General features: G+C 38.7%; 1 protein-coding gene across 1 annotated transcript in view; it reads left to right on the forward strand.

Moving 5' to 3' along the window:
- Positions 1–26,524, forward strand: part of CDH8 (cadherin 8) — a 146,394-nt gene that overhangs the window by 20,767 nt on the left and 99,103 nt on the right. Inside the window, exon 3 of the mRNA XM_064273505.1 lies at positions 23,330–23,497. Within this exon, the coding sequence (XP_064129575.1) occupies positions 23,330–23,497 (168 nt within the window). The remainder of the gene's footprint in view (positions 1–23,329; positions 23,498–26,524) is intronic.

Genomic DNA, 26,524 nt, shown 5'->3' on the forward strand with positions numbered 1-26,524 from the left:
AGAAAACAGTTGCAGTCCATCCTGAGTGACTGAAGATGGAAAGTCAAAATGAAATGCAAGGCATTTGAATAATGAATGCTTAATTACCTAAAGAAATCTGGGTGAAGTTGCAGGACAGTATCGACTTTGCTCCAGGCAAGCAAGAGTATGAAAAATGACCTGCTTAAAAATAAACTAACTTAATTCATTGACCTTTTTTTGAAACGCAGGCTATCTTTCTTCATTGGATACAAATAACATTTGTCTCAGTGGAACCTGTAAAAATGAGCTAAGGAAAAATAATCCTTGGCCAAAAAAAAAAATCTGTGTAATGAATGATTCTCTTTTAGAAAAATCAAGATAATACATGGGGTCTTCATGAAATGCCTTCGTGGCACTGAGTCATTTTCATGCCTTCTGAGCCAAAGTAATAAACAGCAAACACCAGGTTTCTTTTAAATTGGAATTGCAGAGATTATTATTTCAATGCCAAGGGCACTAGCCAATGAATTTGCCTGGTGCAGACTTTCAAGAAGAAATACTAAGATAAAATCAGACTGATGAACAATGGCGGGAAATGCGTGGTGGGGGGAATACCTTCATATTTCACTTTAAATTATATTTAGTGAACATCTATACTCTGATATGTCTTGATGTCGCTCCTCGAGGAGAATGCTGTGAATGAGAAATCCTTAAAGTTATACACACACACACGCATACTCACACATACATGCAGACACACATGCACACACACAATGAAAGTAGTGTGATAACATAGTGCACATCCTCTTGTTCATGACATGGGGGTAGAGAAGAGTGTCAGCTAAGCAAGCCTATATGGAAAGAGGAGAGCAAGGAAGACTTCTAAGGTACTGAAACCAGAGGATGTGTCCTGAAAACTGGTGTCAGTTTAAAAATGAAGGGTGTGGCATTGGGGGAACTGTTAAATAAGGCTGACAGTAAGGGGAAGTCACAGGGGAATATGTGCTTAGAGGCAGGGGAAAAAAAAAAAGGAAAGCAGGGTGATCTTGGGAAATTAAAAAGCTTTTATTCCTCAATGGTATCAAAACATTTTTACTTCAGTGATTTTTCTATTTAAAAATAGAATTGGGCTAGAATTTAGAAATCCAAACTCTTCTACTAATTTTCTGTGTGACCTTGGATAGCCTCTTTTACCTCTCTGGATCTAAGTATTCAATTTTTCAAAATGCTAATAATACTATTATCTAATCATTCTGTGATACCGAAAAAATAACACATACTCTGTCATTTGCTTTTAATCCTCATAAGTTACTGGTATCTTTAAAATTATTAATTTGGCTATTTTGTTTTTGTTGAGTGCAAAAAAATAAATATTTTAAATATGACATTTCCACTTAGGGCTACCTGAAGCTTTTGCGGTAACGTTAAATTCAAGTCATCCAATTTTATTCAAATCCCAGGATTTGGAGTTGAAAGATTGACTGAGAAGGCAGCTGGGAAATGGAGAGCAGAGAAATTGGTTTGACCAGTTGCTGGGAGAGTTACATCCTAGAAGATGAAGAATTTCTTTTCATGGCAGTGTTGGCCAAAAGCCAAGCAATCTCCATGCACCATACAGCTGACTCTTTCTTAGGAATTGCCAACCCCTTACCCCATGTCAGGCCCTCCCGTGAAGTAGGTGAACAGTGGCGGTGAAGTATCTAGGGTGGCTTCTTATGTACCATGTGGAGGATCTTCTAAGCCTGCTGGAAGAAGGACAGGAATTATGCCTGGAGAATTCAGGCATATGGCCAACAGACTGCAAAATTTGAGAGGAAGCCAAAGACTGCTTTTCTCACTTATGAGGATATCCTTCTTATGAACTACTTATACCATTTACATTTTTAACAGAGTAAAGGCATAGATTTCTACAATTTTGGAAGAAAAAAGTCAGCAGAGAGACACTCCTTGTAAAAGTAACACACATATGCACACGCACATTTAGAACAACTAAAGAAGGTCAGCATCTGATTCTATGTTTGTTTTAGGCCAATAGAAATCAAAGCAAAAGATAATTGCCTTTCTCGTTTTCTTTACATTTCAGGAAGAAGAACCACAAGTGAGCACTAAATAAAAAATGTAGGCAGCAACAAACTATGTGCCAGTGGCTTTGCTCTTGCTCTCATTTAGTCCCCACACTATGTAAGGTAAAAAAAAAAAAAAAGTAGTTACTTTTACATCTCTTATTAAAAAGGAGCATTATAAGGCTCCTTGAGGTTACGTGATATGGCCAAAGCTAAACAGCTAATAAGTTTGTGGTACACATAACCAAGAAAACCAAACCTGCTGCCATCAAGTTGATTCCGATTCATGGTGACCCTATAGAACAGAGGAGACCTGCCTCATAGAGTTTCCAGGGAGCACCTGGTGGATTTGAACTGCCAACCTTTTTTGGTTAGTAACCATAACACTTAACCACTATGCCACCAGGGTTTCCTTGGTACTTATAGCTCACAAATATGTTGAATGAATGGATGGATGAATTAATAAGTAATGAGAGTCTCAACCATGATTCTACCCTTATATAAATTCAAAACTCACTGCACTGCTCCAAAATAACTGCAAACTAAATGATTATAGTGATGATGATGGTGATGAACCTGCTGCCGTGGAGTTGATTCTGACTCATAGCGACCCTATAAGGCAGGGTAGAACTGCCTTATAGAGTTTCCAAAGAGAGCCTGGTGGATTTGAACTGCCAACATTTTTTGGTTAGCAGCCATAGCACTTAACTACTACGCCACCAGGGTTTCCATGATGGTGATAACAAAACATAATTTTAAATTTATAAGTGGTCTCTGGGTAGAATTCATAGGTGTGTATCTCCAACAAATTCCATCCCTCTCCAGTTTTGCTGATGATTAAATCCTCATATCCCAGTGAGTGTGACAGCCAGCTGCCTTGACAGTCATTAGTTTTGCTGCTTGCTATCCCCAAGGGGAAGTAAAACAGGTTGAATAAATGTTGTGGTCAGAGTAATTGTTTTATGATTATTAAAAATGACCCCCTCTAACCAAGCACATAGAATAGTCAAAAAAAGCTGAAAGTAGTATGATTGTCATGATACCTCCACCACACCGTCAAACAAATCACTCTTAAATCCAGAGGGAGCTGTCCAGTGCTGACAAAGGCTAGAGTCAAGGAGATGTATGGTTACATGGTATTCTTGATATTCCTGAAGAAGCCAGGGTTTTTGGATATGAATGGTGAACAGAATGAGTAAAAATCACACAGGCATCTCAAAATGTAACACATTCTGTCATTCTGGTGTTTTGGGAAGGGATTAGGTGGAAGCAAAAGCAAATACTGATTGCTCAATGATACTCGTCTAACCAATGAGCCAATCAGCTAGAATCCAGGATTTTCCCCAATTTACTATACATTAAGTCTATGAATTAAGTCATAATTTCTATCTCTACACTGATGCTCTTTTTTCTCCTTTGAAATATGGCCCTGAGTTTCATTTGGAGAAGTTCAAAATGGCTTGGTCAAGAAAGCCAATGTTTTGTTTTTATCACTTTTGAGGATATCCTCATATGACTTGACCTGTCTGAGACTATCAAAAATTAGCCAGTATCTACAGGAATAAATTCGTAGCAATCCCCTATATACATCTCAAAATGTACCCTATCATGTATCATTTTGTGTTTATTTTTAAATGTGGCAGATTTTATTGGTGTAGTCCCTTGTCCCTCTCCACCCACACAGCCTGACTCTGCATCCTCAGCACTCAGAACTATATTAAACATATCACTTGTACTCAATACTTATATTTTGTGGCAAAGGTGATCTGAAATAAAGTTCCCAAAGAGAAGAAATTTCCAACATTCTTGTTTGAAAAATAGACCAATAAACAAGTCATGAAATGCAGTTGAAAGAGGCAAAGATAGAGATATATACCTTATTACTGGAAGCTCAAAGAAGGTCAATTAACACTGTAAATCTTTCTCCTCTAAGCCGAAGGTGATCTCTGAGGTAGGTTCCAATGCACGAATGGGAGTCCACTAAGGAGCTGGAGGTAGAAGGAGTGTGCAAATACCCAGAAACATTTCTGTTAAATTATTCCCTCTGGGCTAAAACCTGAGAGATACTAATCTTTTTCCTTTTAAGGAAGACTGTTAAACAAAGAAAAAAAAAATTGTGCCATGAAGGCGGGAATCCTACCTAGTTTTCCTCACCATGTACTTTAGTGCCTAACATTGTTCTCACCGAGTGTTGCATGTTATAAATGAATCAGTAAATACATTTAATCAAGAATGGGCATGGTTAGAAAACAGGCCTTCTTCAGAAATATTTGGACAGTGTGAATTTCAGATTCCAAGGAATTCTGGGTTTCAAAAATAGATGCTTCCTGAAAGCTAAGAATACATCTTTGGACTCCTGCTGTAGTCAGTATATATTAGCGTCTGATTATTCTGAAACAGTAGTTATGACATCGCTGCCAGCAAACTAGGGACACAAGAATGTACCCATAGTACCACATAAAAATAGCCTACAATACCAGTGCATTCTCTCCAGACTGTTTGTCTCTCCTTCCAGGGGCAGTGCCTTCTCGTTCATAGTGGTGGCACTATCTCTGGTCATCCCAATCAATTATGTCCTGTTCAGAAAATCAAGAGGAAGGATCTACCATTTATTGATGACCCATTCTTTGTCATTTCTTACAGTTTTCTCAATAATTCTATGATGTGGCTGCTGTGGTCCTCACTTTGCTTATAAGGAAAGAAATATACAAGTTAACTTCTCGAACCTACCTAGTAGGAAAAGTCAGAGCTGGATATTCTGACCACATCTGTCAGTCAAACTTTAATGCATTAAGCTCTCTATGTGCAAATGGAGAGTGTTAAGGAAAAAAAAGAAAAAAATAAAGTCAATTAGTCTAGAAATGAAGAAGGACGAGGAAGTGGAGGAGATCTGTAAATGTTTAGATAATTATTGGGCTATTACACTATAGGGGACAAAATGATGTTTAGAAAGGACACAGACCTGTCTTCATGGAACTTACAGGTGAACTGAAGGAACAGTCATTAATCATTGCATCATTTAGGTAGGTTCTTGTTTGTTGTCTAAAGTGCTATGAAGGGAATGTGTAAGGGCCTGAGACAGCTGATTTATTATTATTACTATATTTGAAAGAGTTGGATACCATGAAAGAAAAAGAGAAAAAAAAATAAGAGAACATCCCAGAATAATCAGAATAATTAGATTAGGTGATTTTGGATATGGATAACTCAGGAATGTAGGAGAGGAGGGATCCAAAATAGAGCTACTTGAAAAGAATAATCATTCTCAAGGAAATTAGTCCAATCTTCAAAAACCTGTGAGACATTCCACTTGGAGTGAAACACTGATTTCGAAGAAATTTTTAGTAGAAGTACTGGTCTGAAGATTTATATATTTTTTCCTTACACTTAGAAAATGATGTGGTTCTAATAGGTAAATTAATGAATCTCTCTATAAACAGCTATTTGATAAACATATGTAGAGTAAATGGATTTTTAAACTGCTATTTGCCTGGTCTGGAAACCCTGGTGGTATAGTGGTTAAGAGCTACGGCCGCTAACCAGAAGGTTGGCAGTTCAAATTCACCAGGCGCTCCTTGGAAACTCTTTGGGGCAGTTCTACTCTGTCCCATAGGGTCGCTATGAGTGGAATCGACTCAATCGCAATTGGTTTTTTGATTTTACGTGCCTGGTATTGTGCTAAGCACAGTGGAAAAAGACACAGTCTGGGAATAATTCTCAGCAGGTATTAGGAGCATGTGGCTAAATAAATAAATCAAAGGGAGGAAAAAAAAAAAAAAAACCCTGAAAACAATGATTTAAGGATTTGAAAAAAAAATTGTTGTCTAGTCAATTCTGACTCATAGCAACCCTACAGGACAGAGTGGAACTGCCCCATAGAGTTTCCAAGAAATCCCTGATGGGTTCCAGCTCCCGACCTTTTTTGTTTAGCAGCCGTAGCTCTTAACCACTACGCCACCAGGGGGTTCCATTTAAGGATTATGCTAGAGTAACTTTTTTCAATTTGTGATTGTGTGTATTTTTCCTCTGAAAATCTTAAATGTGATTGTTTTATTACAAGGGGAGCTATTTGAGTGACCATGAGGTTCAGAAATGTGAACGTTAGTAAATTAGCTATTTTAGTGTTCATAAGGTGAAGAGAGTTGAACTGGTTGGTAAAGGTAAACGTAGCCATAATCAGATTTTTTTTTTTTTTTTAATATGTGGAGAGTTTCTTTAAAAGTAGTTCTCGTGAGCGGTAAAATTTTATTGTGTGTGACAGGGCACTGTTGGAGCTTTCCTTTCGATCCCATTCACCTTAATCTTGTTGCTGTGGTATTATCTATCTCATAAGCCACCTTTGTGCTCTGAAACCTGTAGGTCTCTGAAAGACAGGAGCTGAGATTTTTTAATTGGCTATTTAACAACAAATACAATCATGAGCTATACCTGAAAATCATAATAACAGTTATTTTTACATGATGAAAGAAACTTCAGATTTTATCTCCTTGCTCTCATTCTCATCAGAATGTACATTAGCCACCCCAGATATGAAGAATAATGTTAGAATACATCATGTACTGGACCTTGGACAATAAAGCTGGTTAATTATTTAAATATTGAAAAAGTAGGCATTGAACATAACTGGCCTTCAGTTCCTCCTTGGTAAAACAGTCAAAGAAAGAAGAACCCCTGTTTAGGTACCTGTTTGAACAAGGATTTTAAATGACTGAGTATCAAGAAAATGTCTTAAATTTGGTACTCATTGTGTGCTTTTTTATAAATATTTGTATACATTGTTGTAGTTATTCTACAACAGATAGGTGGATAGATAGGTAGGTAGGTAGACGGACAGGCGGATAGATGGATAGACAGGTAGATAGGTAGATAGACGGGGTGGATAGATAGCTACCTTCCAGTTGACTTCAACTCATGGTGACTGCACAACACAAGGAAATGTTGTCCTGTCCTGCACCACCCTCAGAATGGCTGGTGTGTTCAAGTCCATCATTGTGCTATTGGGCCAATCCATCTCACCGAGGGTCTCCCTCACCCTTGCTTGCCCTCTGCTTCACCAAGCACAATGTTCTCCTCTAGTGATCAGTTCCTCCTAATGATGTGTCCAAAGCAAGCAAATTGAATAATGTTCTCTTGTGATCCATTAAGTTTTCATTGGCTAATTCTTAGAAATAGATCAACATGGCTTTCTTCCTAGTCTCTTAGTCTGAAAGCTCCTTTGAAACCTGTCTACCATGAGTGACCCCGTAGCATTCGAAATACCATTGGCATAGCTTCCAGAATCACAGTAACACCCAAGCCACCAGACAAACTGACAGATAGGCGGTAGTATTCAATAATAGTTTGAAATAAATCCACCCCTTCCCCTCCCTCACTCTATTTTCTATCCACCAGGTGTACCAAATTACAGTATTGTCATAATGGAATTTATTCTGTGAGAATATCACTTTCTATCACATTTGAAAATAGAAATGAGGGAAAACACATTTTAAAACAGTATTTGTCTTATTTACATTTCATATGAACTCAAAGTAATGTGCCTCCTACACTCTGGAAATAGTTATTGAAGACTGGCATCTAAAGGAACTGAAAAAATATGCTGAAAGGAAACAAAAAGACAAAAGTTTTTGTGTTACATAAACGTTTATTTTTAACAAAGCTAATCCTCTGAGTGGTCACTGTATCTCAGAGAGCAAGGAGGATTCAAGGCAGTGAGAACATGAGTTAGAATTCCAGGAGAGACAACAGACAACATGGGGTGGTGTTCTGAGCATGGGCTTTGAAGTCAAAGTTCGACACCTGCTGTCCCCAGCATTCTTCAGTTCATGACCTTGACTAAAATACTTCATATCCCTGAAACCTTATTTCTTTACATCTTAAGATTGGATGATCATAGATACTTTGATGTTTAACTGGAGAAATATTTGCCAGGCCTTTCTTCGTAGTCTGTCTTAGGAAGCTACACTGAAACCTGTTCAGCATCATAGTGACACTTTAAGCCTTCACCAACAGACAGGTGGTGGCTGAGCTTGAGGTGCCTAGGAAGAAAAGCCTGGTGATCTACTTCTGAAAACTGTGGATCACAATGGTCCAATCCCATTGTGCATGGTGTCACCATGAGTCAGAGCTGACTCAACAGCAGCTAACAACAACAACAATATCATATTCAGATTACCCAATACGTATTTTCTATCCAACTACAGGAATTCCCTCACCTGCCAAACTCAGAATTTTCATTGAAAGATGTTAATCAAATATCACTACATTGAATCCTCATCTCTCAATACGGGGCCACACCAGAACTGGGAATTGTTGATAGAATAGATAAATGGCTCGAAAATGTATCTGGGTGAAAATAGAGGCTTGTTCACATTTAATACACAAAACAAAAATCACCCTTATTATCTTGGTGGAGTAACCATAGATCTCAGGCATAGACAGCCCAAGGCTGTGTGTTCTGACCCAGGAGCAGCTAAGTGGGAAGTGGCATTTCAAAGCCACCACCCTCCTCCTCTCAGGCCCTGACTTCTGCATTTTTGCATTACCACTTGCAGTTGTTGTGTTGACAAAAAGCTGTCTTTCTCTGTGCCAATGACCACCACCTGTCTCTAACTCAATTTGCCTCATTTTTTCATGCAACCATTTCATCAAATGTCAAGGTGCTGAATTTTTGCATGTGCAAATATTATGTAAGAGTGAGCATAAGCACAACAGTAATTCGATTCTAAAGTGTTCAGAATATTTCACAGCTGTAAATTAATTATGCTACAGAGCTCCCAGTTAAATAGGGCAGTACTGGTCCAACTTTTGTGCATTCTTTGGCCAAAGTTTTCTATCTTAGAGGTAGAGAAAAGTCACCTCTAAATCTCCACTCATTCTTCAGAAGAGGCCTGCACATAGCCATTATTTGTATATTTATTCTATATAGAGGAGCCCTGGTGACACAATGGTTGAACACTCAGCTGCCAACTGAAAAGTAGTGGTTCAAACCCACCTGTGGTTTCTCAGGAGAAAAGTATTGGTGATCTGCTCCCATAAAGACTACAGCTTCAGAAGCCCTATGGCAAAGTTCTACTGTGCCAACATAAGGTTAGTATGAGTAAAATAGGGAGCTCATAATATCATATGATCTCCAGAGTCATTTTTATCACCAAGGCCACATTTTCCAACTACTGATCCTTTGACCTTTGTTTTCAACTTTTGCACTCCAATGACCGGTAATTATTGGTGCACCTTGATTGCAAGTTTGATCAATTTTAGATCGCAGAGGGTGGTAAAAATTTTCAATTTCTTCATCCTTGTCATTAGTAGTTGGTGCATAAAGATGTCACTTTAAGGGCTAAGGTGCCCCTGACTCAAGCCATGATATTTTCCATTGCCTCCTATGCATGTGTAAGCTGGACAATGAATAAGGAAGACTGAAGAAGAATTGATGCATTTGAATTATGGTATTGGCAAAGAATATTAAATATGTCATGGGCTGCCAGAAGAATGAACAAATCTGCCTTGGAAGAAGCACAGCCAGAATGCTGCTTAGAAAGGTAGATGGTGAGACTTTATCTCATGTACTTTGGACATATTAGCAGGTGGGACAAGTCCCTGGAGAAGGACATCATGCTTGGTAAAGTAGAGGTCAGGGGAAAACAGGAAGACCCTCAGCAAAATGTATTGACACAGTGGCTGCTGTGACACAATGGACTCAAACAGAGCAATGATTGTGAAGATGTGGCAGGACCGGGCAGTGTTTCGTTCTGTTGTACTTAGAGTCACTATGAATCGGAACCAACTCCAGGGCACCTAACTACTACTGCTATTGAATTGAATTGATAGAAGTAGAGATACAGAGAATCTGGAACTTCAATATCCATTCACACACCACATATTTATTTCCCTAATATGCATCTTCACTTAGATTGCTTGGAACAAAGGCACCCAAAAGCCTCCACTGACACTGAACAGGGAAAGGAAGAGAACTGGAGTTTGAAAAGAGCTTGGTAAAGAATTAGGAAAAGAAAGAGAAGAGGGAGTCATATATAATTTTAAAAATTCAGAGAAGAAAAGGAAGTTGTATATATTTGTAATTTTTTTAATATAGAGAATAAAAAGCGTAAGCCTTTTAATACCTTTAAAGGAAAACAGCTCTGATATGTTTTGACAACTGTCACTAAGGGGATAATAGACCTATAAAAATCTGCTCTTACTAACCATCTATATGGTAACTCTTTATTAACTAGAATATCTACCTCACTTGCTATTATAACTGGTTTTGCCTCTGGCTTGCCTCCAGCAAGGTCAAACTCTGCCTCTTCTTTACACAAGTCTAATAATCTCTTATCCTGGAGAGGTACGGAGCTCCCTTCCCCTACAATTGCCTCTCTATCATGGAACATAATTGTATCTGGATTTTGAGATCCACCAGTAACCTGGGCTGCTCCTAAGGTAAAAGGTGGCCTATGTGGATGAGAACCACTGGTAATAAATGCTTCCTGCAGCTTACGTATTTTTGTCTCATTCCTGTCTGCAAGGTAAGTAAGTAAGTATCACTCTTCCTTTTTTATAAACGAAGAGGCTGGAGGCCAGAAAGTCAGTGAGTTATACAGCCTGGTTACCTGATCCCAGTAGCTTTGTACATGGCAACATCCCCCCTCCACCCCAGTTTTACACTGAGAAAATATGGTTTGTGAGAACAATCTCCTTATCTGTTTTCCCCACGGTACCTTTAGGACTTGGGACAGTGTTTGATAATAGTAGGTGCTTGATAAACACTCATAGAATGACTGACCACTGCCCGTCAGTCACTTAGCCATACTGCTTCTTCCCCTTGTGATATGCAAAATACAGCCCATAATATTTTTCTGTACCTGCCCTATTGAAAAGCACTGCATGCATGAGTACAAATTAAAATTTTTTGGAAAAAAAAAAATGTTGTTAAGGGCCATTGAGTTGATTTTCAACTCGTAGTGACCCCGGATGACAGAGTAGAAGTGCTACCATAGGGTCTTCTAGGCTGTCATCTTTATGGGGACAGATCACCAGGTCTTTCTCCCATGGAGCCGCTGGGTAGGTTCGAACCACCAAACTATTAGTTAGTGACCTAGCGCTTAACCATCGTGCCACCAGGTCTCCTAGAAAAAGAATTAAAATTTTAAAACCAATGATCTCAAATAAGAATCGAAAAAAAAAGTGTTTTGCTAGTGGGAGGTAGCTGATGATACTTCCGCCCAGATATGGATCCAATGAGGAGGAAATCACGCAGCAGCATTGTCTGAGGAGAGGCATGAGGGGAGGAGGAGGAGGAGAATTCTATTTCGAGAGGTGATGTGAAGGGAAAGAAGAAAGTCGCTGTGCTGTTAAGAAAGAGTGCCTACACCCCAAACCAAGAATGTAGGAGGATTTCAAATGCAGAACTTGTGGAATGCTGCATAGGGGTCAAGGAGGGTGTTTGGTTTGAAGGCACAAAATAAATAGTGAGGAGATTGATCCAGGAATAGCCATGAGATATGTTGTACACCTTGAGTTATTGTGAAGGAATCAAGTTGTCAGAATTTTAAGTGACTCTAGCGTGTAGCTCCTCTTGGTACTTGAACATCTTTCACTTTTGTGTGTCTCAATGTTTTATAATCCTCTTTGGCTGACAAGCAAAAATCAGGGCAGCACGAGGATGGAAGGGAGCCCTAGAATATTGCTTTTTGGCTTAGTCTGGTATAGTGTCATTATGATGAGGAATCAATTTGACAGCAGTGAGACTGGTGTTTTTTTGATTCCTGATTCCCACACTAGGGGGGATTTGGGCCATTTCTCTGCACGTACTTGATGCCCATTTGAGGCAGCTATCATAATTAAAGAAAGTCCCTCCCCTTCCTGGCCAAAGCCCTCTTATTGAAATAGCCATCCATGCCTCCCTTCCCTGTGTTAAAGTAATGGAAACAAATTGTTGGTGGTCTCACATCTCTGCATCCTTTAGGTGTGATTCGAGGAATAGGAACCCTACCCAGGTCACATGTAGAAGTAATACAGTGATCATGTGTTGCTGGACATGCAATGACCAATGGGCCAAAGTCATGATTTATTGGCCAGAAATGCTTCTGAGTTGATGATTTGGTTAATTTAGAAAATTTTATTACCAAGTCAATCCCTTGGCAAGCATGTTACTTATTCTCTGCATTTTATTATTGTTATTGTTAGCTGCCCTCAAGCTGGGCCCCAACTCATGGTGACCCCATTTACAACAGAATTAGACCATTGCAATCCATAGGGTTATCACTGGCTGATTTTTCAGAATCAGATAGCCAGGTCTTTCTTCTGAGCCTGTCTTAGTCTAGAAGCTCTGCTGAAACCTATACAGCATCACAGCAACATGAAGGCCTCCACCGACACATGAGTGGTGGCTGCGCATGAGGGGCACTGTCTGGGAATTGAACCCAGGTCTCCCACATGGAAGGCAAGAATTCTATCGCTGAACCACCACTGTCCCTCTCCCTCCCCTGAATTTTATAGGTACTTCAAATCAGGGCCAGTGAGTCACTGGAAATTCCCTGAGGTAGATCACTGAGATACTTTAGATCCTCTTAGTTATAGGCTGCCAAGAGACCAGCAATGGCTATAATTCAAAGCCAACAGGCAAACCCACCATACAGGAATATTCTGATGTTGACATTTAGTGAGTATCTGCTACCTCTGAGTGTAGGAGACAAATTGGTATAATGGGAGGTACAGAAATGATTGTTGGGTCTATTTCTGTCCCAACCCTGTTGAACATCACAGAATGTAAATAACCAATATTACAAAAGTGCATGCTGCTTTATCCTTTAGTGAGAATTATAGTAGCTACCAAACTGGATGACTGTGAAGAGCAGAGATGAGGTGATGGTAATTATAATAGCACCTACTCTTTGCCAGGCACTGTACCAAGCACCTACATGCGCAAAGACTCTGTACTTGGGTAGTGCCCGGTACAAAAGAAACTCAACAGGTATGGGTCATTATTCTCTTTATTGTGATTGGTCTTCACAGTCATCCAGCAATAATGTAGAAGCAGTGATAGCAGTAGTAGTATTGATCAGCTAGTTATTATCTTATTATTGGCTAACTGCATACACCATTTTTCTTAATATTCATTTCAGAAAAATAAACTATGGGGTAAGCAATCTCCTTAGTTAACAGAAAAGAAAACAGGGGCTTAGAGATGTGAAGAAAATTGTCCAGCCTACTTATACCCTCGGAAGTGGAAGGAGCAGAAATCAAACCCACTGTCTGATAACAAATCATGGACTTTTAAAAAAACATGTTCTACTCATATGTATTGACAGGCTGTGATCAATGTGGCTTGTCGTTTCTGATTGATATCTGGGACCAGAAAGTTTCTTTAAGATATGGGAGGAATCAGTGCCATGAAACCTTTGGAGATAATGCCAATTCAATTAAAATTTCCTCTGAGTATTTTCTATTCTCTGTGACTTATGTTAGGTGCTATTCTGTATAGAGACTCAAACCCATTGCTGTCAAGTCGATTTTGACTTATAGTGACCCTATAGGACAGAGTAGAACTGCCCCATAGGGCTTCCAAGGAACGCCTGGTGGATTTAAACTGCCGATCTTCTGGTTAGCAGCTGTAGCTCTTAACCGCTACGCCACCAGGTTTTCCATAGAGACTCAGATGGGTGCTACTATCTCCATTTTACAGGTGAGATAACTGAAGTTCTGGAAGTTGAAAGTAATCGCTTAGCTTTTCTTCAACTCAGGTTTCAATTCTGGCTCCATTTCTTAGTAGACAACCCCCTGAGCCTGTACTCCATCTACTCTAAAACCCTGCCATTCTCATCTGCTTAGGGTCTGAATTGCTAGAAGAAAGCATCCAATTTTTAAAGCAACTTTTGCTTTGCTTTTTTAAACCACCCGTTCTTATTATAAGTATAATTAGTTATTGGAATTATGGCTTAAGGAAAGAATAATGCCATCATGTTCTCACAGAAATAATTCCACTTGATTGAGGAGTCCCTGGAAGTGTTTTCATTTAGGGGATAAGAAATTTCACCTTAATTCTGAATGGGAATAATTGCAAAAACTCAAAATTGACAACTTAAGTAGCATCAGTTGTTGGCTAGCCATGTGTTGATGCTGGAAACAGTGGCCTGTGCAGAATTATTTAACGAGGGATGCAGGAGCTACTGTGTGACAGTTCCTACACCAAAGTCACTATGCACGTTGCACATAAAATAAGGAGAAAATGGTATTGCCTGTTGGCTTTATAAGACTTTCATATAATATTCTATATGGATGTGAATATAGACATGGTTGCTCTCTACCTAATGGGATAATTAAGGCATTGTAATTATTTAGTCAAAGAACATACTGCCTTGTAACATAGGAAATTCACACAACACAAGTGGGGCAGGGCATGTAGGGATGAAAGAGGTCATCTCTGTCTAATGGGCCCATATAAAGATGTCAGGATGGCATAGAAGAAAATTGTTGGGCAAGTATCTTACTAATCATTCTGTGGAATTTTTGGGCAAAAAGAGAGTATATTTTTGCATTAATATTTCATGAGTAAGATTCTAGAATTCTAGAGACCCTGGTTTGGATTCTTACTTGGCCACTGTCTGCGTTTCCTGGCCCAAGGCTTTTTCTGTTTTCCAGATCACCTTCCAAGTTCCCAAAATTCATGCGATAATACATTTTCAAACCTGGAAAACGAACTCAGGTTTCCTATCGGTTATTGTAGGAAAATTTGGATGTCATGTTTATACATTTGCCAAGAGAAATATATAATCATGAAACTTCAAAAATAACCAGTAAAATTAGAGCATTATTTGTTAGCAAAGCACACATATCATTTTTTTTTTTAATGTATTTGCCCTAAGTAATTAAATTTGTAAACTGTTACTAGGAAACATTGCCTGTCAGCATCACTTCTTTTTGGAGTACTCCCAAGAATATCTGAAATATAGAACATTGCGTCACAAATTTATACTAAGACATTTAATTAATAACTCAAATGTCAATTATAAAGTGGATAAAATACCTAGAGAAACAATGAGAACCTCTGGGTTCTTCAGTCTGTAAAACACAGCCACCTCACTGGCACTCGGTAGGGTAATGCCTTTCTTCTGGAAAACTGGCAGAACCTTAAAATGTGAGCCTTGGGCTAGGATGGAATAGCCCATCAGCCTCGCTTGAGCCTTGAAGTCAGCAAGATGTGGGTTCTAATCGTGACCCTCTAGCTCATGCTTAGTTATTGTGACCTTGTAAAAGTATCCAAAATGGTCTGCTTCCCAGGGACATGGCAGTTATTTACGTTTATCAAATGATTGTATACTGTGGTGCTGGGTCCCTGCAGCAGCTAGAAAAATCTCCAGGTACTTTTTTTTTTTTCCTCTCTCTGTCTTTTCTTTGGCCTTCTTCGCTCCCTCTCACTTTTCTCTTTCCCTTTGTACTGTTTTCTTCCCTCCTACATTTGTTGAATACCCATTGTGTGTTAGGGACTGCTTTAGATTCTGGGCATACAAGGACGAACAGAAGGTGGTTCCTGGGCACAGTAACTGTTAGGACAGATTCAAATAGCAGGCAATGTGGTGAAATGGAAAACAAACAAACAAAACAGAAAGTAAATGGTATAGGGGAGTTAATAACACAGTAGCATGAGGTAAGAAGGAAGAGAGCAACTAGTTCTACCTGGGAGGCTTTATGGCCACGAAAATATCAGAGCGGGGCCTCGAGGGATGAATGGAATTTCAGGGGGTTGAGGAAAGAGGGGGTGCGGTCCAGCCTGAGTTATCCACACAAACACGTGGAGGCATCAAAGTATGTGGTAAGTCTGAAGAAAGATAAATGCCTGGAGAATCAATGAAATATGCTGTGTAGAGTATTGTAGTAAAAAATGTGTTTGGGGGCAAGTCATGCAGATATTAGGATGCAAAAAAAAAAAGAAAGAAGAAATCCAGTTATTACCTGGAAATCATGAGGAGGCATTGTCGTTTGGGAGGGTATGTGTATATCTTATAGTATGACTAAGATTAATATTTCTGTCCTAAAAAAAAGATAGCATTAGTTTATAGTGTTATAAGCATTTTGTGTCACTGCATGGTCATTATAACCATATTAAAAAAAAAAAAAAACCCAGTGCCGTCAAATCGATATATTTTTTAATGCTTGGTAAATATTGTGTAACTTTGACCTATATAACCTTGACCACTAGGTTGATATTCCCTTATTGTTACATATTTAAATTACTTTCCTATAGAAAAGAAAAATTCAAAAAAATAGAACATATAAACCTAAAATTATGGGGAATGAGGGGAAAGCAAAATGTTTGATTTGCTTAGGATTAGTTTGTAGTTTTAAAAATATTAGGTCAAAATGTGTAAACAAGTTTTTGACTACAGATTTTTTGACCAACTGGCTTTCCGTTTATGTTGTTATATTTTATAGAGATACCAGAACTATATAAGAAATTCAGCTTATTCTCATCCTGGCCTATATCTGTCTATCTGCCTATCTATTACCCATCCATCTATCCATCATCATTCTCTATCTGTCCGTCTGTCCTTCATCCATCCATCCATCCATCCATCCATCCATCCATCCATCCATCCATCCATCCATCCATCCATCCAATTCTTAAATTACTAATCACAAATAAAGGGAAATGCATATTTCTTTGAGCCCTATAGAGCTGAACAGTTTTCTAATATGCCTGTCTAAGTGTTGTACTTTGTTCTTTGTGATATATCTGTGCAAGTTCTGTATAGGTGTGATGCTGTTATTCACTTGTAAGATGACTATGTGTTAATTCCTGATTGTATCCTCTCTACCCCTCATAACTGGTAGCATGAAGTTCAAATCATAGTTAGCAGAAAATAGGGGTGTATTATATGAGCCCCCAAAATAACTTGTCCCTAGTGAATTTGCACCAATTAACCTCATGCATGAAAGATCATTTTTTCCCAGATAGTAAGATAATGATTGCACATTGAATTGGCCAGGGTTTTGGGGGGTAACAAAGCTAGTGGTTTCATAACCGTGATAAAGTGTTCAACAAGTCTTATTCAAAAGAGGAGTCTAGCACAGCATTTTATATCAACTGCAATCGTTGAACAGCACAATCTGGGAGACCCTCAAAGAATGAATTACAGTAATCAGCCTTCAGAATGACAAAAGAGTTAATCAGCATCCCCTCGCCTTTCTCGTGGAGCCTCTCAATCTGGTGATATCACAGAAATTATAAAAAGAAGTCTTCGTGACAGATACAAAATACTTCTCAAATGGTAACACCGAAGACAATGGGAAGAAGAAACACACACACACATACACACACACACACAAATTTTAAATTTTTGAAATGACTGCAACTGCATTCTAATCAAAAGTACTCCCTGGGTGATAAACCATAAGGAGCAGCTGTTTAGCACTAGGAAGAACTTAGGCCAGGCTAGGATTAACATTCTTAAACTTCTGTACCAGGGAAATCTCTGTTTGATTGAATAAGGTTAAGATAAAACACTGTCTTTTAAATACAGGTGGACAGAGCAGATCATTCTGTTAACAGCAGGGTAACGATGCCTGTTTCAGTTCAAGATGGTCAGCCCCTTTCCCTGCTCAATCCTCCTACCAGGGTTTACCTTCAGTCTCTTACCTTCCACCCTTACTCCCCAGGGCTAGGTTAAAAATCTCCATTGAATTAAATTCATGGAAAATGGACTATTCTCATTAATTGAATTTTCTGATGAGATTACATTTTCAAAATGGAGTTCCAGGGAAACTCTTCTAAAATGTAATTGTTTGCTTTCTCTCTTCTGTACCTACCATTTAGTTAATGTTATTGAGAATCTAGCAGGCATCTTCTTGAACACCAAAGGTGTTTTGCTTTTTTTGTTTTTTTCTTCTCAGAATTACAAAATGTTTGAACCTCTCATTTTCAAGGAAAAAGCTTGATCTAGGGATGTTCCTTGACTTTTCCAATCTAGCTAGGTAAGGGACCTAAGTCTAAACCCTAGGACCATTACTGAGTTGGAAACGAACAAAAATTAGAGACGGAAACTATAACAAGATAATTTTGATTGTATCTGCTCCAAGTGATATATTGAAATACCCATGGTTAACAACCACAGCAACAAAAGAGTATGTGAGCTGAATTTTCTTCATCCTGAGATTATTCCTCAAATACCACATCAAGGAACTTTACCAACTGACCTAGAAGAAAGCATTTTACCATACTGCTGGTAATAAAATAGAAAAGTGTAATTTCTTTCCAAGTGGATGCAATGGAAGTTTAAACAGTATTTCAACTTATGAACACTTTTGCTGGGCACTGAGAATGTATGAGGGTAAGCACACAGGAAGATGTGAAAATCACTGTGCTCGATCAGTACTGTGAACAAAAAGAGGGACAGGATTCATGTCTTAGGCAATGGGAAACTATTAGCTCCACCAAAGTGTGTTTTAAATTAGTTCATTTTGACACAAAGTAGGTAAAGATTTTCCATGTGCAGTTTTAAAATCAAGTATAAAATAGATAAAAACACCATTTAGTGAGGATTTTAGTCACTCTGTATTATTCATGGGCCCAAATTTTTTATTTCTTAAATCAGAGAGGGAAAAATAAAAAGCCAGTTGCAATCACGTCGATACTGGCTCATGGTGACCCCATGTGTGTCAGGGTAGAACTGTGCTCTGTAGGGTTTTCAATGGCTAATTTTTCGAAGTAGATTGCCAGACCTTTCTTCTGAAATGCCTCTGGCTGGGCTAAAACCTCCAACCTTCCGGTTAGCAGCTGAATGTGTTAATCCTTTACACCACCCAGGACTCTGAGGGAAAAATAGCCTGCCCTAATTACTATATTTATTTACTATATTTTCTGCTCTATGTCAAGTGATATTTAATACCAATGATTTAAAAATACAGAAGTTCTCTCTCATCCACAAATGAAATAACCTAAAGCTACTAATGCTTGGAAGAATCTGTGGGCCAATGTAAATAATGTAGGGGAAAAAAGGAAAAGAGAAGGGACTTCTTAGGAAGTTTTTAACTTTCTATTTTAAGAGTTTATCAATACCATAGGCAAGCAAAATAGTTTCCTTTTTGAATAAGAATAAAATAGGTATGTAATTGTACAGATGTGCCCCAACACAAAGAGAAAAATAGGAGGGTTAAGAGCACTTGAGAGAAATACAAAGAAGTAAAAGAGAAACAGCACCTGCATAAAAATCCGAAAAGAGCAAACCCATTGCTGTGGAGTCAATTCCAACTCATAGCGATCCTTTGGGACAGAGTAGAACTGCCCCATAGGGTTTCCAAGGAGCACTTGGTGGATTCAAAGTGCCAACCTTGTGGTTAGCAGCTGTGGTCCTTAACCACTACACCACTAGGGTTTTTGTACCTGCATAGTGCTGGTGATTTCTTGACATGGTTTCTGCTATCCTGCCTGTGTAGCCACAAGATAGAAGGAAAAAAAAGTTCCAGAAGTTCTGTCTTGAATTTGCTAATGAGACAGTGGTCTCAAGCAAAGTGAGAACGGCTCATTGTACCATTTGCACTGAAGCCAATTAAATTTTCTACATGCTCTATTCCCTAAAGAAACATTGGACAGACTTTCTTAGAATTCAGGGCACCTACTCCCAGTATGTTTTTTTTTTTTTTTACTCCCAGTATGGTAGAAGAAAAGAAGTGTAAAGATGAGTCCTAGCTGTGCAGATTTCCAATTGGGTCATCCTGAACACTTCACTTGACTGAATCAGCATTATTCTCATTTTATAGATAAGGAGACAAATACTTGACCTGCCTTCTCGGCAGCTATCCTTTGGGCCACATTAAATTATACATTGAAGTACTTTTGAATTGCAGATGTCTGTGTAAGAAAACATGCTGGCAATATATTTGCCCTTCGGTTAAGTTACCAGTATGCTAACCATGTCTGTAAAGTCCTTGCAGGAATGGAGCAATTGAGGGAAGTTTAATGAAGGAACTCTTTACGGAGAGTTGCCTGGGTTAAGAAAGATGAAAGAATAGTGGAGCACACTTGGACTAGCAACAGAAGTGCCAACGTCAGCCACAGGCCTGAAGGAGCAAGGGAAGGGACAGCTATTGGACACCAGAGAGTGTTTTGTTCTAGTGATAACCCTAGCTATATGAGAGTGGCCAAACATGAGATTGAGGCCTTTGAGGGGCCTGGAACCTCACCCTGCTCCATTCTCACAATAGACTCAAAACCAAAAAACCAAATCCAGTGCCGTCGAGTCGATTCCGGCTCATAGTGACCCTATAGACTCAAGGTAATGGATATTGGCCAAGCCTAACACAAAGCCAAAAAGTAGTGGGATTTAATGAGGCAATCCATAAAGGCCACTTTCTCATGGCAAGCTTAGGAGAAGGAGGTTGGAAGGTTCATCTAGAGAGGATATTGGAGACTATTCCGCACTTAACCATCACGCAGATTTTGTTTTTGTTAGTTGCCATCAAGTTGGCTCTGACTTATGGTGACACCATGTACAACAGAATGAAACTTTGCGCAGCCCTGTGCCACTTTCAGGAGCCTTGGTGTGTTTGAGTACATCTTTGAGGCTACTGAGTATCTGAAGTGCCTTCCAACCCAGAGGCTTCTTCTTTCAGTACTATATAGGACAATAATCTGTGTGATTGTGGAGGGCATACAAAATTCTGTAACTGATAGAGACTGATGGGGCTCATCTTGCCCCATTTGATAAGTAAGCCCCTCTGCCAAGATGGTTCACTCATATTCTGTTGCAGACACTGTCCCAGGTTTGCTATTTTCAGCTGAAACACAAAAGTATTTTAATTCCAAGTGTTTGAGAGACATCACAGGTTTTTTAAACCTACATGCTGACAGTTTATTAAAAAAAAGATGAGAATAAGACATACCCATCTTCTTAGACTCCAGGGAATTCATCCACTGAAATTAACCGGAGAGGCCTCGTGTGTAGACCTCATCCCATCAACTTCCATGAAAGAAAGTTGCTGCCCTCCTTGGGAAATTATCTTATTTTCTTCTGATTATTAGAAGCATCATGTCAAACTCCAAACTTCAATGGATGTCTTTAATCGGTGATGACCTTAGAATGCAGTGGTACCCAAGCTTTGCAAGAGTTAGTATTATTTCCCAGTAAATGTCACAGGAGTAAAGCAATTTCTAATCCTATTGGAAAATGGATCCCATAATGAAGTATTTCAAGTTATGAAAAGATATATCCATAGTAGAGCGGTCGTCTTGACATCTCAGCATACTAATGGTGGTTTTATTATTGTTGTTTCTGTTGCTTGATTATTTGTCTATTTCCCTCTCAACGATGTCCCACATTGATGCAAACCTGAATGATTATGTTCCCATTTTTATTTTCTTTTTGCTTTGGTTTTTAACCATATAGTATGATCTTATTGAGTTATACTTTGATATTGTCAGTACAATTACGAAACAAACTACTATATTGAAAGCTATTATTATGTTACCACACACATTTAACGATTGCACCACTAGGGTTCCTCTCCAAATAAGCAGGGCTAACCGACTGAGTGTTCTCTGAATGGGAGACCCTGATATAAAAGTGATGTCAAAGTGTAATGACATGCAAAAGAGCTCTCAGCAATTCCCAGATCCTGCCGACTGCCCAGGTAGATTATATTTCCCTTGGCACTGTGGCACCTTGCTGCTACTCAAATGATTCAGGGGCATGGACCCCTCATAAGCCTTTTACAGACATGTGATTTAATTAGAACATATGAGTCTAAAAAATAGGGATCCAACTTCCAAAATGACCAAGAGAGTGGCTTACTCTCAGTCTGAACTGAACATATATGGTGTTCCTTGGGTTAGAAGAGAGGAGAGAAATTCTCTTTAATCTGAAGAAATTTCTTTCACTTGGACCAGAGATATAATACACTATTTAGGATATGCAGAATATTCAGAATGTTCAATGGGAATATTCTAAGATAATAACAATAAATTATAGTAAGGACTTATAGCAATACGGGGGAACACCTTAGGATATAGTTGTTAGCTGCTGTACAGGTGCCCCAACTCATAGCTACCCCATGCACAAAAAGAAAGACTGCCTGATCCTTAGGATATAGAGTTACATAAAATGCAGGACACAAAAAAACTATTGTCATCTTGATAATTTTTCCAAGAAGTAAAACAAATCTGAAATAACTGCAATATCCATCAAAATGGGATGCTTAAGTTACTTAAGGTACATTTTATACAGTGAAAAATTATGTAGCTGTAAGAAGTAAGGAGATGGGCTTCTGTCAGCTGACAAGAAACAATGTCGAAGATACTGTGAGCAAAAAGGAAAGTCCCAGAACAATGCCTATATCATATTCACATCTGTTGTTAAAAGTGCATATGCACACATGCACATATCTGCACATAAATTATACACACCAAAGTGTCAACATGTCTCTCTGAAAGAGAAGTGTGGAGATGGGTCTGGAGAGAAATGAAGGAAGGTTTTCAAAATAACTACAGAAATAGCTTAGCAAATTTTGAATCTTTAAAAAGAATATTGTATTACTAGTGAAACAAATAGAATGACAGACCCATACAAAACCACAAAAATATATCAGAAGAAAAATCACAAATATTGCAGCGCTGTTGAATTTGTTACCCTGAACAATTTTTGCTTTATTTCTTTTCCGTATTTTCCCAGTTTTCGAAAATATTTATTACTCTTACAAGATCTTTTAGAAAAGATGTAACTAAACACTGATAATCTAAATATATCTGAATAGTATTTTTGAACTTAGATGCCTAACCGTATTTATTGTGATGAGTTGGTTCATCTGAGTTAGTTCTAATAATGTATTTATTTCTTTCATCTCTAATATGTCTGTCAGCTTCAGAATAATTTATCTTTGACCTTAGAGCCTTCAAGCTGTTTGTGTATTTACTTCTCTTGTAGGGGAACTGGGATCTGTGATAAATTGTAGGATTCTTTCACTTCCAGGGTTTTCCTGGGTAGATGAGGCTGTGTTATGATTTATACTTTAATTTCATAGGCAAGAATATGGCATTCAGTTTACTTTCTAATGTATGTTTTTGCAACTTTTTTTTTAAATAAATTTTAAATGTTTATAAAATATGCTGTTGCAAAATTTTCACTAATGTCCATTCTATAATCTTTCTCCGTGCTGGCATCACAGATATGCAGCAGTTAAATATTAGACTAAAACAAAACTATCTGGGAACTCCATGTATGTATGTTTGTATATTTTTAAGTGTGTGTGTGTGTTATTCATACATCTGGTACTGAGTGACCTCTTTGTCTGAAATTTATTCTCCCATTTTTCCTCCTCAGCTATTATAAAAACTGCCCTTCCTAACATGGACAGAGAAGCCAAGGAGGAGTACCTGGTTGTTATCCAAGCCAAAGATATGGGTGGGCACTCCGGTGGCCTGTCTGGAACCACAACACTTACAGTTACCCTTACCGATGTTAATGACAATCCTCCGAAATTTGCACAGAGTAAGTGGATTTCCTACACTGGGTGAAAATATAAGTATGATATTTTCATTTGCATTTACATTATAATTTTCAGTGGCATCCAAAATTCTATTAGCAGCCAGTGAGTCCTTACTATGTGCAAGGTATGGTTATACACATATATGCATGCATGTACACACATACACACACACACACACACATACGTAACCAGTTACCGTGGAGTTGACCCTGGCTCATGGAGGCCCCATGTATGTCAGGGTAGAATTTTCAAAGGCTGGTTTTTCAGAAGTAGATCTGTATGCACGCCTTTCTTCTGAGACACTTTTGGGTGGACTCGAACCTCCAAACTTTCAGTTGGCCGAAAGGTTAACCATTTATACCACCCAGGGATATATATGTATATATCTAATTTTTGGTTAATGGGTTATATATAGATATAGATATATAACAACCAACTATCCTGTCATTTTGATGCTTTTAACCCCATTTAGAGATTTCAGAGATATTAAAATCTTTTCCAAAGATCAAAGACCCCATAACCCATTGCTGTAGAGTCTATTTCGACTCACAGTGACCCTATAGGACAGGGTAGAACTTCCCCATGTGGTTTCCAAGGAGTGCCTGGTAGATTCAAACTGTCAACTTTTTCGTTAGCAGCTGTAGCTCTTAACCTCCATGCCACCAGGGTTTCCTCCAAAGATCAAGCAGATAGTAAATAGTGGTGCTGGGAATTGCAACCAGCATGTTTGACTGCCAGATATGTGTTCTTTATTCCGCATTATCTCCCATGAAGACAACATGGGGGGATGAAGAAAATGCACTTGAGCTGTTGCTCCATCACCAGTCCTGTTCACTGTATAAAAGAAACCAGATGTCTAGTGTCTGTGGTAGGGAAGGCCAGCATGTAGTACACCTGCTGCACAACAGATACTCCTCCTTTCTGTCACTGAGTGGGCATCAGTGATCACTCACTCTGTTCTTCTTCCCTGACAAAGCCATACTCTTCCTCAGAATCTAGGAAGCCATCATCAACAAATCAGGGAGGCAATCATTACTCGCCAACGTTTTTGTGCTCTCATAGAAACCATTCTCTTTTCTTCTTCTTCTGAGCATTGATCCAAGTAATCTGGCAGAGAGAGATGATCAGCAAAGGCCTTTGTGGCATAGCGACTCATGAACTGTAATGTGAAAGATAAATTTGCTGAACGAGGTGAAGGCAGGAGTACAGTGGTAGGCATTGCAGAAAGAGAAAAAAGGAAGCCCAAAAGCCCTGTGGAAGAAGGGTGCATGGTCCTGTATGGGAATGGAAAGAACTCCACTGGAGCTGGAGCATAGAAGACAAGGGGAAGACTGTTACAACAAGGGGGTGGGAGAGTTATCATTGGCAGGAAAGGCAGGAGTCAGCCATGCTTGGTTATAGAGGCCATTTTAGGTGCTATATTTTAATCTTTATCCTAAGATCACTGGGAAGCCATGAAAAGATTTTAAATTGTAGGTTTAGTCATTTGGATTTAGTTCCATGGGAGTCAGAGAAAATTAAAGCTGGCCTTCTTCCAGTGTCTTCTCCATATTGCAGTCATTTAAGAGGTGTTTGTAATCATTTATGTTAAATGTGATATCGTTGGCAAGCAGGAATGGTAGCAGTGAGAGTGGAGAAAAGTATATAGATAACAATAGATCCTTCAGAGTTAATAATGACTAAGGATAGATTCCACTTTTGCTTGAGGAAGATAGGGTATGATATTTCTGACGTGTGAGATTTAGATGCATGCTGGTGCTGTTTGCTGGGATAGGAAGTACCATAAGAGACCCAGTTTTTGAAGAAAGAGGATAAAGAGAGAGAGAGAAAGAAAGAGAGAAGGGGTTTGAAAATGATACACTCGAGGTACCCTTTAGAATAGATCTGCAGGAATTCCAAGGTAGAAAGAATAAAGAAGGTGAACTTTCATTAAGAGTATTTAGAATGTTCACATCTAGCCTTTTAAAAATCAGGCGATGATGTGACACTCTTTTACCAAATCACTGAAATGAAGAAAACCTTTTCTCCTATCCTTCCTCTGCTCTTCTTTTATTTCCTTTCCAGTTGCATTATAGTTAATGCTCTAATATGCAACTCTTCTTTCTCAGAAAATAATTGTTTCAATTCAGCAGTGGCAGATAAGTTTCAGAAGCATTCTCTTTCTTAGGGGTAATAACTATTAGCTATGATCACACTGATAGAGATGATGAGAGTGAGCAGAATAGGGCAGAATAGCAGTGGTTCAGAGATGTTCCATTTGGCTGGTCTCCCAAGGCTCCCTGATACAGGACTGGCAGCAAGGTGAAGTCTTTTGCTGGCTTATTTAGGTAATAAGCCTACATAAAGGGATTCTCTCAAAAGTTTGAAGGAAATGGAATCATTAGACCAATTATGAGAGAATGGGGAACCTTGTATTCGACATGGTGATTTTCAGAGCCTTCCTTATGGCAGAGCCACTTGAAAAACATGTTTATTCCCTAACCTCGTTATTTCATGATTCAAAGACACATATTCTTTACTTATTTTTAGCTTCATTTCACCATTAAGTCAAAATGTGTTTATACTAGAAGAAACCTCTCCACCATCTGAACCAATCTTGTTGTATTGAGTAACATGAGCCTTAGTTTATCCAAGGGACTCAGTGATTGATTTCAAACTAGTATTAGGTAATGTTCTCCAGATTTTATTTTTTCTTTTTGAGTGTATCATTCATTAAATGTTTAATTTGTCCCTTGTTATTGTTGTCATGGGACTAAAGCATCCTGGTTATCTGAGTTTAGGTTCCCCAGAAAGAGATGCTGAGAGAAGAAATTGAGTACAAGTAGTGTAGCTTGAAGATGGCCTCAAGGAACGCACCAGCAGGGGAGTGAGGAAGTGAGAAAGGAAAGGACAGAGATAGAATAAAATGTGCAGTACCAAGTCAGCTACTATGGGGGTGACTGGATCTTTATCCCATTGCAGAAATTCTGGAATGTTGGAAAGAAATATAGCTCAAAGCTGCCTTACCAGAGGAGGGAGGGTCTGGGGAC

This window comes from Loxodonta africana, chromosome 21, assembly GCF_030014295.1.
Source record: "Loxodonta africana isolate mLoxAfr1 chromosome 21, mLoxAfr1.hap2, whole genome shotgun sequence".
Taxonomy (NCBI): Eukaryota; Metazoa; Chordata; class Mammalia; order Proboscidea; family Elephantidae; genus Loxodonta; species Loxodonta africana.